This window comes from Lissotriton vulgaris, chromosome 7 (assembly GCF_964263255.1).
Source record: "Lissotriton vulgaris chromosome 7, aLisVul1.2, whole genome shotgun sequence".
Lineage (NCBI taxonomy): Eukaryota > Metazoa > Chordata > Amphibia > Caudata > Salamandridae > Lissotriton > Lissotriton vulgaris.
Genome location: NC_141695.1, coordinates 1007265924 through 1007280418, shown reverse-complemented (window position 1 = coordinate 1007280418; position 14495 = coordinate 1007265924). Strand labels below are relative to the sequence as shown.

Here is a 14495-nt window from a genome sequence, read left to right as displayed (position 1 = left end):
GGAGATGTGGTAGTGTCTTGGCAGGTTGGGGACCAGTCTTGCCACTGCGTTTGGATGTTCTGTAGCTTGCAAGTGAGGGTTTTTTTATTTCAGCATAGAGTTCGTTGCCGTAGTCGAGCCTGCTAGTGACCAGGACATGAGTGATCGTCTTTCTGTGTTCGTGGGGGATACATTTGAAGGTCTTACTCAGGAGGCAAAGGGTGTGGAAGCAGGTGGCGGTCCATTTTGAGCTCTGAGTCCATGATGTTTCCCAGGTTGCATGAGTGTTCTGTAGGGGTGGGCGGCGTCCGAGGGCGGGGGGGTCACCAGGTGTCGTTCGAGGCATCGGGGTTTAGGCCCATGAGGAGTACTTCCATTTTGTTGGTGTTTAGTTGTAGGCAGCTGTTTTTCATTGGGTGACGGCTTCCATGCCTTCTCGAAAGGTGTGTCTGGCAGTTTTGGGTTCGTTGGATCGAGAGAGGAAGAGTTGGGTGTCGTCTGCGCATGACACAATGTTGAGTCTGTAGGTTCTGACAATGAGGGCGAGCAGAGCCATGTAGACGCTGAAGAGCTGAGGGAGGAACCCTGGGGACTCCGCAGGTGGTAGGTGCAGGGTTCGAGAGGAAAGGGTGGAGTCTGACCCACTGCGTTCTGCCGGAGAGGAAGGAGGGGATCCAGTCGAGGGCCTTGTCTTGGATCCCAGCATCGTGGAGTCTGCATATTAGTGTGCGGTGAGAGACTGTATTGAACGCTGCTGAGAGGTCAAGAAGGATGAGGGCTGCTGTTTCTCCATTGTGCAGTAAGGTACGGATGTCGTCTGTTGCAGTAAGGAGGGCGGTTTCTGTACTGGGTTTTTTTCTGAAGCCGGATTGGGAGGACACGAGGGTGTTGTGCTCTTCGATGAATGTGGCAAGTTGGCTGTTGATGACTTTCTCGATGACTTTCGCTGGGAACGGGAGCAGGGAGATGAGTCTGTAGTTTTTAAGGTCGGTGGGGGCCACAAAGGGTTTCTTCAGGAGTGGGTTGATCTCAGCGTGTTTCCAGTTGTCAGGGAACGAGGAGGGTGCCAGGGAGCAGTTGATGGTGTGGCAGAGCATGGGTGCGATGGGGTCGGTGGCTCTGTTGAAAATGTTTTGGGGGCTTGGGTCCGTGGGAGCCCTGGAGTGGATTGGCTTAATCGTCTTCAGTGTGTCTTCGGTGGTGAGGGCTGTCCAGTTGTCGATCTATGGCTTCAGGGTGTCGGGGTGGTTGGTGTGGGTTCAGTGTGTTGGTTGTCTTCGTCGAAGTTGTTGTAGATGCTCTTGATTTTGTGGTGGAAAAAGGTGCTGAGTTTTTCGCAGAGGTCTTGTGAGGGAGGGATGTTGGTGGACTCGCTGGTGGGTTGGGCGAACTCTTTGATGATGTTGAAAAGTTCTTTGCTGTTGTGTGGATGAGTGGAGATTCTGTCTTCAAATCGCTTTTTTCTTCCTTTTTCCAATGAGTTGGTGGTGGGCGTTGGTGACGGCTCTGAAGTTGTTGTGGGCTTCTGTAGATTTGGTGTTCCTCCAGGCCTTTTCGAGGCGGCAGCAAGTGCATCTGGCCTCTCGAAGTTCATCAATGAGTGACATTATTTCAGCATGTTCCTGCACCCTCAACAAATCAAGGACCCAGGTAAAATATCACAGAATGATCATTAACGTAGTTACAAATTTAAACAGGGTGCACCCAAAGTTGAAAGATACAAATATTTCAACACCTGGTTAGTTGTACTCCAAATTGTCTGGGTTGATGCTAGGAGACACATTTACAAGGGTGTTGGACCTAGCCCCCTCTGCAGGCTAACCCTCCAAAATTCTTGCCTTCTCCCCTCCTATTTTCTGAACCCATTTCGGTTGGATTTCAGGACTCTGTGTACTTGCCAATGCTAACCAGTGCTAAAGTGCTTGTGTGCTCTCCTTTAAACATCATAAAACCGATTTAAACTCAATTGGCGCATTTCATTTACTTATAAGTCTCCAGTAAAGTGGTACTATATGCACACAGGGCTTGTAAATTAAATGCTACTGGTGAGCCTGCAGCACTTTTTGTGCCACCCACTTACGTAGCCTTTTAAAACATGTCTCAGGTCTGCCATTGCAGCCTATGGTGCAGTTTTATTATGAAGTGCCATTTCAACCTGGCAAAATAAATCTTTGGATGAAATGCTTGAATGATTCTCAACCACAGGCAATCACTCAGGATACATCCCAAACCATATTTTTTTTGCCCACCCTGCAACCCCAGCTTGGACCCAGTCATATGTAATCTGTCTCCACCCTGCTCCCCATTAGAACAGTCTAGCCCAAACTGCCAGGCCAAGTCCTTTCTAGACTGGAAACAAGCATCCTAGGACCGGTTTCAGGGAATCGCCCCTTATCAGCTAGGCTAGCTTAAATCCAGAGGAACAGTGAGCCTGGGATCCCATCTGGACATACTCTGTGCACTTAAGGCAGCAAATGCAAAAACAACAAAGTGATGGATGGACTGCTTCAATTAATCTCAGCCATTGGCAATCGCTTAGGCAGCATACCAATCCATTAATTCTTTTGCCAACCATGCCACCCCAGTTTGGACCCAGCAATATGCAGATCCGCCTTGACCCTGCTCTCCATGGGAACAGTCCAGCCCGAGATGCCAGGCCAGGTCCTTCCTGGACCAGAAACAAGTATCCTGGGTCCGGTTACAGGGAACGACCCCACATCAGTCAGCTTAGCTTGAATCCAGTGGCACAGTGAGCCCGGGTCCCACACCTGGCCATACCCAGCACAGTTAGTGTGGCAAACACAAAAATAATAAGGTGATGGATAGAATGCTTGGAATCATTTGGTTAGCCATAAAAGATCAAAATTCCTTCAAAATAATTTGTTGCTCTTTCTCAGATCTACAAAATTAATTCTCTTTATCCAAATATATATTTTTTTAAAGTACTTACATATGCAGGATTATTTTAAAAAGAATGAAGATAATATCTACATTGATAAAAAAAAGAAATGCTAGATCTATTGTATACTGAAGATTGCAAACCTGAAGTTGTATAAGTTTTTAATAAAACAGGTACAGGATGATTTAGGATGATTTAGAAGTTATTTCCCAATAACGGTTAAATAAGCTCGATTAGGATATTAGCATTGCGGATGTCATAAAATACGTAAAAATGGGATATAGTACATTCAAATCTGCACGGCTTCGATTGCAGAAATGTAAAACACTAAACAGAACATACTGCATACCACATAAATTGTTCAAATGGACGTGTAAATAGATGATTCTAAATGACCTCTTTGTAAAAAGAAGAAGCAGATGAGAAGTAGATGTTTATTAGAATTTTGGTCCCAAAAAGCAATTACAATTTCCAACTTGTTGAATATCAATATCACTCTAACCACTAATTGGATTATATTTGATATCTAGAATTAATATACTGAACATTATACTCCATTTATCCTTAATGTGCTCACCGCTGAAAGAATATGCATTGCATTTGAATCAATTAAACCTACTGCTCATAGCATGGAAAAATGATGGAAATACATTTACAATGCATATGAAATTGAAACCACTGTAAAAATCTATGAAAGGCGACCAGAAAAGTAATCATTTTTATAAGCAAGCGGTAACTATAAACAGTGATTAATTATCAATGCTTATATCTAATCTTTAATCGTGTGTTGCGTATTTGTAAAGGTTTTCCCAGTGCTGCTGCAGATTCTTATAAAAATGCTTATGTATTTATGATATAAATACTGAGGTTTTATGTTCATACTATGGAGGTATAGATACCCTTCCACCAATAAAACATCAATTTAAAAAAAAAGATATTGGCATGAAGGCCTGACAAGCTTCCTTATTATTTACAAGAAAAACCACAAAATAAATATGTTGCCCCATGTGTTTCTCTCATTGTAACAGTCATTGCTTTTCAGGTATTTCAGCAAAGCAAATCTAGATAATCTCCTAGGGTCCTACTCTCAAACTACATATTGTAGCACACAAAGTAGTACTACTGTAGTGCTACTCACATACTACAAAATACAATTCAAAAGCCTATGTGTGGAGAACTCTGACTCCACCTCACATATTTTGTCTCCGCAGAGATCTCTGCATGTGAGAGTTTATGCGTTAGCAATAACCTTTGGATGGATAGAGAATGTCTGGAAACTGAGGAATGGTTACAAAAGAGGGGCCCGGTTACGATGCATTTTGGAAATCTTGCCGACTGAATGGTTTTGGGAATGGTTTCCAACCGACTCGAATCGGGAGAGTCCGACTGACCAAGTATGATGCATCAAGATGCTTCCAGATATGAATTGGTCAGACTCCCATTGACTTCAAGGGGAGCCTATGTTTCCACAAATGCATAGGCTCCCATTTAAGAAAGGAGTGCCTGGGGAAAATCGGGCACACTGTGTATGGCTGGTAAGGGAGGACCCATGGGTACCCCCATTGGGCCCGATTGGGAAGGTTCCGGTGTGAAGGGCCCACTACGGGCCCCCAAAGTCAGATTCCGACTGCCGATTTGATTTGTACGACACAATTGGAAAAGGCTATCTGAATCCAGGATCATACTCAGTAGTTCGGAAACGTGGTCTGTAGAGACGTACGATTCTGCTCCATACGGCTTGGTGATTCTGAATGCAATTGGGTTCAGAATGGGATATTCCTAACGCCTAACCCGCATCGTACTCGGTAAAATTGTAAATTGATACTTGTATAGCGCACTACTCACCCGCAAGGGTCTCAAGGCGCTTGTACGAATTCCGCTGTGGAACCCATCCTGGCTTTCCCTGTGAGGTGTCCACTCCTGGGCACCCCCAAAGTGGAGGCCAGGCATCCTTAGCGTTGTGGGGGCCGTTCTGGAGATTAAGCAAGCTATTGCCCAGAGTTGCAGAGTGGGACTCCATGATTGGAATAGGCACTGAGGCGAGAATTATCAGGTCCGTGGAATTTTGAGCCCAAGACCCGCCGAGGCGGGGAATTGAACCCTGGTCCCGGGCTAGACCTCTGCTTCAGGGTCTGCCGCTCTAATCATTGAGCCACACTTCTTCACCATTGAGCCACACTTCACTTCACTCGGTTGGTAGAAAACCTTTCAAAGTCGGTCGGGAAGACACCTTCCGGATCTGATTCGGACAGAGCAAATGCTGTTAGGAGGCTATCCTAATTAAGCATGGGCGGAAAATCCGTTCGGCTCCCGGATTTTCGGTAAATTCGCAATCCGCGAGATTTGCGAATTTCCCGCAAAATCCGCTAGCGAAACGCATTTGGGTCAAAAGTTCAAGCTGACTTTTTTAAACTATTTTAGAATAACGCCGGCAAGCTGCCAGAGCCTCTAAAATAGTTACAGAAAGTCCTCTTTAACAGGAAGCACTAATAGATAAAGTAAAGCAGGTGCTAGAGTTGAATCTCAAATTCAGTTACACAATCATTAATCACCCCAAACATGGGGTGATTAATGACTGTGTAACTTAATTTGACCTTCAACTCAAGCACCTGCTATACTTTATCTATTAGTGCTTCCTGTTGAAGCTGACTTATGGCTGAGGGCAGAAGGGCACAAAGTGGGACAGAGGGCATGAGTTAGGCAGAGGGCAGAAGGGCACAGAAACTAGTGGGGCAGAGGGCAAAAGGGCACAAACAAGAGTGGGGCAGAGGGCAGAAAGGCACAAAAACAAGTGGTACAGAGGACAGAAGGGCATGAAAAACAAGAGGGTGGCAGTGATGAACCAGGCAAAAGAAAACCTGCGAACACGCAAAGCGCCCCGCGAATACGCAAAGTTCCCCGCGAACACCCGCGAACACACAAAAAGTAAAAAATCCGCACATTCGCGTGAATTCGTGAATTTTGCAGATTGAGAATTCGCAAATCCGCAAATTCACGGATTGCGAATTCGCAAAATTCGCCCATGCTTAATCCTAATCGCACTGTAATTGGGCCTTAAATTGGAGGAGTAAGGAGGAGATGGGGGAATTCGAATACTAGCACACACACACAAATGAGTAAGCCCACTGCTAATCACAAACTGTACTTCGAAAGTTGCCGCGGCCAAAAAGGTTCATAAACAGTAGTAAATGTCTTCCAGCCCAACTTTGAAATCAGGCCACTACTACACATGGCCTCACAAATGTAGTGCATAACACAATTATAAAACATAATGGAGAAAGGGACTTAAAATAACACCCTATAGGAACTAATGTAAAATAAATATAATTATTTGGATTTTTTTTAAAACATGTATTTTAAATATTTATCTAAAACCTAGAATAATAAAATAAAATGTTACCCAACAATTACATTTCACCAGTATAATTATAAATGTATATATAAATGTAAACATTTATTATATTACTGTAACATTTAATAATGAACATATTTTAACATTAAAATTTAATTAAATCTTTTATAAATGTAAAAATAATTGTAACTAATTCCATATGTAAGGTTTATTATGTTTTATTATTTGTTAAATAAAAATGTTGCTGTAGGTGGCATATTTTCAAAATTATTCTTTAAGAAATATTATTTCAAATTAAATAAATATATTTTAGTTAAGTATTTAATACACATTTAAATGAATGTGCTGTGACATTTTATTTCATTCATTTCAGGTTTCAAATAAGTATTTATAAATATTTCAAATTATTATTTAGAGCACTTACATTTGTGAAATTCGCAATTTTTCATTTATCTTTTGTAATAGCACTGTTAGGAGTAATTGATATTTGCTCAGTGGTATTGATGTCTATTATTTGCTAACATTACATTACTTACTATGTTTAAATATAACAATAACAATGTTGGAGTTTTTATATTGACTCGAACAGTTACACATTTACAATGATATAGTTCAATCTGCTACAAAATATGAGCAGTGATTGTTCTTGGACAGAGCTACGTTTTATTATTGATGCCCAGCAGGGTTTTGGATGTCATGTGTTAATGTTTGTATTTATAAGACATGTTCAGTTAACTGTATGTTATATTTTCATTGTGTCCCCTTTCAAAGGATGCTCAACTATACTAATCACCTGTTCTGAACAGAAGGAACATATTGGTTCTATTTCCTACCATTCTTCTGCCTCTCCCACAGCTTGCAGTACTGGGGAATGAGTTTACCACAAGCAAATTTAAAACGATATTCATCTGCCCATGACATACAAGTCTGTGAAAAAGCCTACACAATGACAAAACTTGGATGTCATTCAAATCCCACATCAAACATGGCTAAATGAGGGATTCTTCTCTTTCTCTTTAATAAGTGTTTAAATGCTTTGGGCTTGTATGATGTTTACAATCTATACTACATGGAGCTTGAGAGAAAGTGTGGAAAAATGCCTGGTTCCTTATGTGCTTCTTTAGAAAGATCAGTCCTTACCAATGAGCCATCAATATCAGCTCCACCACCATAGACCTTGCGCAATTGCACACTACCCATTGCAATGTGCTGTTGCTTGGGTGCCCAGACTCTCCACTGCACAATGAATGGTTGCATACAAATAGTTATCCCCCAATCTAGGATCAGAAAACATATGATTATGACACCAAACCTATAGGTTGTTCCAATAGCTCCCCCTTCTAACTTCAAGACACTCTGTATGGTCTTCAAAGACCAACAACACTAGTAAATCTAATTACCTATCGAAAAAATGTCTCTAAATCAGATTGACTTAAATTCACATGGTACACACCCTGGACAGAGAAGGCATTTACTGCACACAGGATGAAAGGGTAAAGAGGTAACTTTTCACTGGGTAAGACCAGGGACCCTGAAACTGGCTCACCCTGAATCTTAAAATCTCCCTCAAAGTAATGGGTAAGAAACTAAATATTCTCCATGTTACACAGCACTGGTCACAACCCTACTAGGTACTTACCCCGTCCTCCACCTCAGTCCCCTTCTAACCCTATACACTTCACAAGAAACATTAGGGCTTATGTGTCTACATAAATGATCATGTGTTCCACCTTAAAGCCTGCTACTGTTAAATAGTGCTAGGTCAGCACTATATAAACATCCTTCATAAAGAAATGCACTATGTCAGATATGAAAAAGAAAGCCTCAACTGATTTTGCCAACGTAATCTTGTAAGCAATAAGGTAGTAAACCCCCAGAAAGATATGCTAACAAGGTAGCCCCCTACATAGACCACAACCAAATAAAATGTTTCCATGTGATCATAAAACCTACACAATAAAATATTTGAAAACAGACTTAGCGTAAAGTAATAATGGGAACATTTTGACATATTGGGATGGAAGAAAATAGAGGCAGACTGTTAAGATTCAGCTATGAAAATGCAATATGCCTTCATTTGGGTTTCATTTTGGGAAGGAAATTTAAGTTCATGTAAGCAAAAATTATTTAACCTCGGAAGATAAATAGGGCAATAGCACTGATGCTCATACAAACACCTCTCAACATTTTATATACTTTTTTATTTCACATGTACATAATGCACAACTTTTTCTATATATAGATATTAAGCATCCCATTATAGATATTGTGCATGTAAAGAAACAGATTAACAACAAGCGAAAAATATCTTAGAAGTGATCTCTGCAGTCAGTAAGTTGTGAATAAATCAGAGAATTACTGATTAGAGATTGCTTGGAATTGCAAGAAGGTGAGAAGGGTTGAATAGAGAAGCCTTTAGGAATAAAGAGGTCTTCTATTAACCCTCTCTCATCAACTGTCTTTCTTGAGACCATACTCTACATCTGACCTTGGTCCTCATATAAACCCATAGCTCATTTCTTTTCGAGGCCTATTACTCAAAGTTCTCCATTCACCGGCTCCCTGATTAATTATCTCCATCCCTCTGCTTCCTTTACATGCACCCTTTCTCCTATGCCTCATTCCCTTCTCCTCCAGTCCTAAACACTGTGGCATTTAACATGGTGTGGTCTTTTTAGCCACTGTTTTCTTCCCTCTTTCTATCCCGTTGAGACTGGTTTTGAAGTGCTGACTTTTTTCTTGATCTTCTGACCTCATTAATTACTTGTTGGTTCTGTGTCAAGGATTAAACCAACACCAATTGTGCTTCTGTTGTCAGCACAATGAAATCTCCTTACTTGAGTAGTGGTATATAAAAAGGAGGAATACAAAATAAATAAAATTAAGTGGCACAGAAAAACAGTACGTTGAAAGAATGAGGCAACACAAATAAGGAGGAAGCCTACGGCGATAAGATAAGAGCTTAAGGGGCTGATTAGGATGGCAGACGGACTTTTATCCGACCTCCATCCTTCTGAAAATGGGACCGCCTGACAGGCTATCAGCAGTCCTGCCATTGGCATTAGGATGTGATTGCACTCACTGTGGTCACAATGTCTATATATATCAGGTTCTGAGGGTCACTGGGTCACCCCATTATAACTAATGTATATTTTGTATTGCGGCAGGTGTTGCTGGCTGTGGTACATGCCACAGTACATAAAGGGTTCACTACACATATCCGTTCACTATGTGGCAGGCGCCATGCAGTGCTTCTCACATGGTGCAGGGATATGTAAAAAACCCACAGCTGAGTGCCACGGGGAAAGGACGACCCCCAAAGTCCCTTTCCACTTGCCTTTTTATGGCAGGTTAACCGCCAGGAAATGGCGGTGGAAAAGGACATTGTAATCCCTATTGCGGTCCCTGGCAGGCACCTCACCACTGTATGCAATACAACTCCCTCTGGAGCCCGTCTGATCCTTGGCGTTCGGTCTCTCTGACCGACACCCATCTGCACTCCATCCTAATGTGGGGGGCTGGAATCCTCATTGCGATGGCTGTGGGACCACCACCGACTAGCTGTAGGTGGCGGTCCCACCATCATTATACTCAGGCACTAAGGGGTCGATTATGAGGGCGGACGGACCTGGGTGGCGGACGGTCCTGCGTACGTCAGCCACACCCGAGGTGGAGGGACCATCCGCAGGGGCAGTGGCGTTCCCTCCATTGCAATTAGGATGTGACCGTCACCCTGGCGGTCACATCCCGTATATTTAACATTGCGGTGGGTGCTGCTTGAAGCAGCACCCGCCGCAAAGTTAAAAGTGCATGCATTTGCATGCACAAAGAGGCAGGCACCGCGCTGTGCCTGCCGCATTGTGCATGCAACTGCAGGGGGTACCATAGGTACCCCCCATGTGCACCCCCCACCCCCCAACACCCTGGGGGCCCGAAAGAGGCCCCCAAATGCAAAGGTCCACATGCTTTTCCACGGCGGATAAGCCGCCGCAGAAAAGCTTGTTTCAGCACCCATCGTAATGTGGCTGCCACCACAGTCCACTCCCTGCAGATCAGCGGAGGACCGACCTGCTGTCCGCCGCTGATCCCACTGCCATCATAATCTGGCGATGGGTGTTTTCTTTGCCGCGGCGGTGAATCCGCATCCTCCGGGCCGGCGGTGGCTTCCACCGGCCCGGAGGATGCGGATTCACCGCCATCGTGATCGACCCCTTAGTTGAAATTCAATGCTAGTAGTAGAAGGGAGTAATACTTAATGATAGGTGACGTAGACCTCTAGGAACGGAAAGAGAGCTGAGCAGAGAGAGGCAAGGTAAGAATAAAGGACAAAGGTAAGCTAGCTGCCTAGTGAGTCTTAGGGAAATGGGGGAAACAAAGAAGGAAAGAGGAGGGTGGTGAAAAGGTTATGACTTTATATAGTATAGAGGACATTATTATGAGTACATTACCTGAAATCTACATTATGCTTCCCAAGTTCAAGCAGAGTGGGCAGAACAAGGGTGAAAGGCAATTGGCTCATGATGAGGCCCTCTAAAATGTTTAGTAATGCAATCTCAACATGAGCATCAAGGGTGTAAAAAATTACTTCTGATGCTTTATCTCATAACAAATATAAAACAAACAGTGTCTTGTTATGTCTCGATGTCTAATGCAACTGCTAAGCATTGTTAACAGGCAGTGTGGGTGCCTTTATACTGCCTATTTTGAGATGAGATAAGCAGCAGCAGAAGCTTCGGTCAGAGACATTGTAATTGTCGTGTGGAGCACTGTTGTCACGACAAATTGTATGTTAATAGCAGTCAGTGCCCTTTTTCTCGACAAGATGATTGGTGAGCACAGCCTGAATATTCTATTACCTGTTCAAATTTGATTTTATACGTCTAAGAACAGGCTTTGTAAGAATGTTTGCATCATTTATGTTGACGAGGAATGTTTACAGTAGATGGCAGATACACTTATGTGAATAAAAAGAAATATCTTGGACCAATGTAAGGAGGTGCTATATTTAATCATTTTTGGCCCGGTGACACAAAGACAAACACAATACTGAAGTTAGGTGACTTTAAAACACCAATCATTATTTTAGAGATGTAACTATTTAATTTTAGAAAGTTACTCAAGGAATACCATAGATAATATACATATATGAAACAGGTTCTGAATATATGTGCAACACATTATAAATCTATGCAATTTGATACTTTATCAAGCATTCAAAAATACTTGAAATGTTTTGGACAGTTGTAAAATAGATTGTCAGCATTTACCTCATCTTGATAACTAAGTACTTCCAGGATGCTGTTGAGTAAATCAACGCAGTACTTTTTCTCCTTAACCTGCGGCTGATCTTCCTTTTTCTGTTCCAGCCATTCTTTTAGCTCCTTAGTCATCAAAGGAAGCAAAATGTCTCTGCATTCTAAAAAAAGAAGGAACCCATTAGGAAAAGAACAATTAACCACACTGTTTAGTGAATGACAATAGAAATGAGATGTGCAAAACCTGTCACATGGCATTTTTTATAGCATTTGTAAAGTGCATCCACCCATAGTTTCCAAAATGACTAAACGCAAATGGAGAATACAGCTGTCAGGTACAAAATATGTTACACCTTCCCTGAAGAAAATTGATTAACCATTATAGCAAGATTCTAAACAGACATAACATTCTATAAAGAGTAAGACCGTGTATACTAGAAACGTGCCTTTCAAATTGAGCTCCGATTTTAGGTTGGAAGAAGTAGGCTAATGCCTTTAATAATAAAAAACATAATCTTCGTCCTCTCTCCTCCAATGTACTCATTTTAAAGACAAATGGAAGCAGGTATCCGTGCTGACAATCTCATGGCAAAAACCTCACCTTTTCCCCTGTTCGGCAAAGAGTATACAATATTAGAATCAGTCAGTGGTGTTTGAAGCTCATTTGTAACATTAGCTGCCATGGCACAAGGAGGAAATGGAGGATTATCAGTGATCCATGTACTGATAACTCCTGGGATCTACTTGTGTCTAACTTCTTGAGCCTTAGGAAGTCATAGCTTCCTTCTCTGCCTGCCATGCAGACACAAGAGTTGGCAGTTAAATCCCCATCATTTCTTGAGAACAGAAGACAAGAGTGCCTATTCCTTTGTACGTAGAAGACATGTTTTAGTCCATTGATTACCCCCCTATGGGTACATAGAAAGCTTGGACGTATACCCTGCTTTTCCCAGTGAATAACAAAAGCAGCAAGACAAAGGAATTGGATAGAACCACCACAGCCCGGGGAATCAAGGAGTTTCCAACATCATGAGCATGAGGGCAATGCAGTTTTTAGGTTAAGCGTTGGCAAAGCTTGCGCTGTCTCTTTGAGACATGCTGTATACACTCTGTGGGCTTACAGCAAGCGCCCATTTTCTTTTTATTTGTTCCTTCCATTGTCATTCAAAAGTGCTTGCTTGCTAGTGGTTATTCCTTTTTTTCGTCCCTCCTTTTTGTGTTGGTTTCCTCCCACAGAGCAAAGCCAAATTACTGTTAGACGTATGCTTCTGTATATATATGTTTTCGTTTGGGGGACTCTATTCTTTTCTTTGATTCCTGCTCATGTCACTGTTTGCCTGGTTTCGGTGGTTCAGCTTTGGCACCCGTCACTTAATCTCCCTGTCACGTTCAAATACTGAGATGAAATGTCAGACACTTCAGACGAATTTTTCGAAATTGCCTCTTTAGTTTTCTCTTACTTCAAAGTACGATGATTTTCTCCAAACCCTCCTGCTTCGCTGCTTGTTACTTTAGCGAGCCTCAGTCACCGGACCTCCAGCAGCACAGTTAAGTGTAAGACTTGGGCAACTCCTTTCGCAATTTCTGTGACGCTTGTTTATATAAAGTGAACTCGAGTGATCCAGAGGTGTTGGAGCTATTTAAATGAGCACTATTTACTTTACATAATGTCAGATTCATTCCTGGGGCCATTTTTATAGAGCTCGACTAACCCAAAGGTATTGAAACGCTTTACAAAACCGCCTATTACATTAACCTAGGTCAGGTAAATGATTTTGTTTTTAAGTGTGCAGAGATTAAGGGCCAGATGTAGGTGGCCCAATACCGGTCGGTAATGGACGAAATTACTGAATTTCGGCCGTTACCGACTGGTATTAGGCTACTGAGATGTAGGTGGCCTAAATTGCAAATTCGGTAATTTACTGATTCGGTATTTTAAGGAATCAGTAAATTACTGATTCCTTAAAATACCAAATTGGTAAATTACCGAATTTGCAATGTGGGGAGCACTCAAATGAGTGCTTTTCCCACTTTAGGATTCGTTATTTACCACCAACTATAAGTTGGTGGTAAATAAGGAATACCTTTGAAAATGCAAATCTGTGCATTTTCAACAGTGCCATGTGGCAGACATACATTCCCTTAGGGCATGTATGTCTGCCATATGTGCACACAAGCACTATTCAGGGGTGCAACAGGGTGTCAATGTGACACCCTGCCACCTTTGAATGTTTCTCTATTTTACCGAATCGGTATTTACCGGTTCGGTAATTCACATTCATTCCTATGGGCCTCCAGGCCCATAGGAATGAATGGGAATTACCAAATAGGTAAATACCGATTCGGTAAATACCGAATCTCACCGATTCGGTAATACTTACCGAATAAATACCTACATCCCATTTACCGATTCTAAAATACCGAATCGGTAAAATTCTGTATTTTAGAATCAGTAAATCGTCATTAACTACATCTGGCCCTAAGTGATGCCAAAGCCGCCTATGTTTATTAATTATTTCCACTCTACCTGATAAATCGGAGCAGAAGTCATCTCTTCCACCTCCTCCCATGTTGCAGCATGCCCGCCCCGCTGCCTCTTCCTGTCGTCCTCCTCCTGTTAGAGCTTTAATTTCAAAGCAAATTCTCAGCAGTTGTCCAGGGACTGCGATATTTGTTAATATATAATGTAAAGTAAAGCGACCTGAGGGTGTTGAGGTGCTTTACATGAGTGCTAGTTACATTACACAAATCAGCTGTTCAATGCTCTAGTGATGCAGTCACTTACTGAAGTTTATAGTGCTGTTGACTTGCATTGAGGCACTTGTCATTCTGTCTGTGCATTAAAAAGCCTTGGAATGTGTCCATAAACGTTTTCTGGGGCAAGCATGCATTCCTGAATCACACTGCATGACCCAGTGTGTAGTAATTGCATAGCGCTTCATTCCCTGAAGGGACAGCACCGTGGATAATGTGGTTATGCCAATGCTTGTTTAGTTGTCATCATTCCCAG

General features: G+C 42.3%; 1 protein-coding gene across 1 annotated transcript in view; it reads right to left on the bottom strand.

The window, feature by feature from the left end:
• DOCK2 (dedicator of cytokinesis 2) overlaps positions 1 to 14495 on the bottom strand; it is a 2333210-nt gene that overhangs the window by 1244445 nt on the left and 1074270 nt on the right. Inside the window, exon 26 of the mRNA XM_086931425.1 lies at positions 11498 to 11646. Within this exon, the coding sequence (XP_086787551.1) occupies positions 11498 to 11646 (149 nt within the window). The remainder of the gene's footprint in view (positions 1 to 11497; positions 11647 to 14495) is intronic.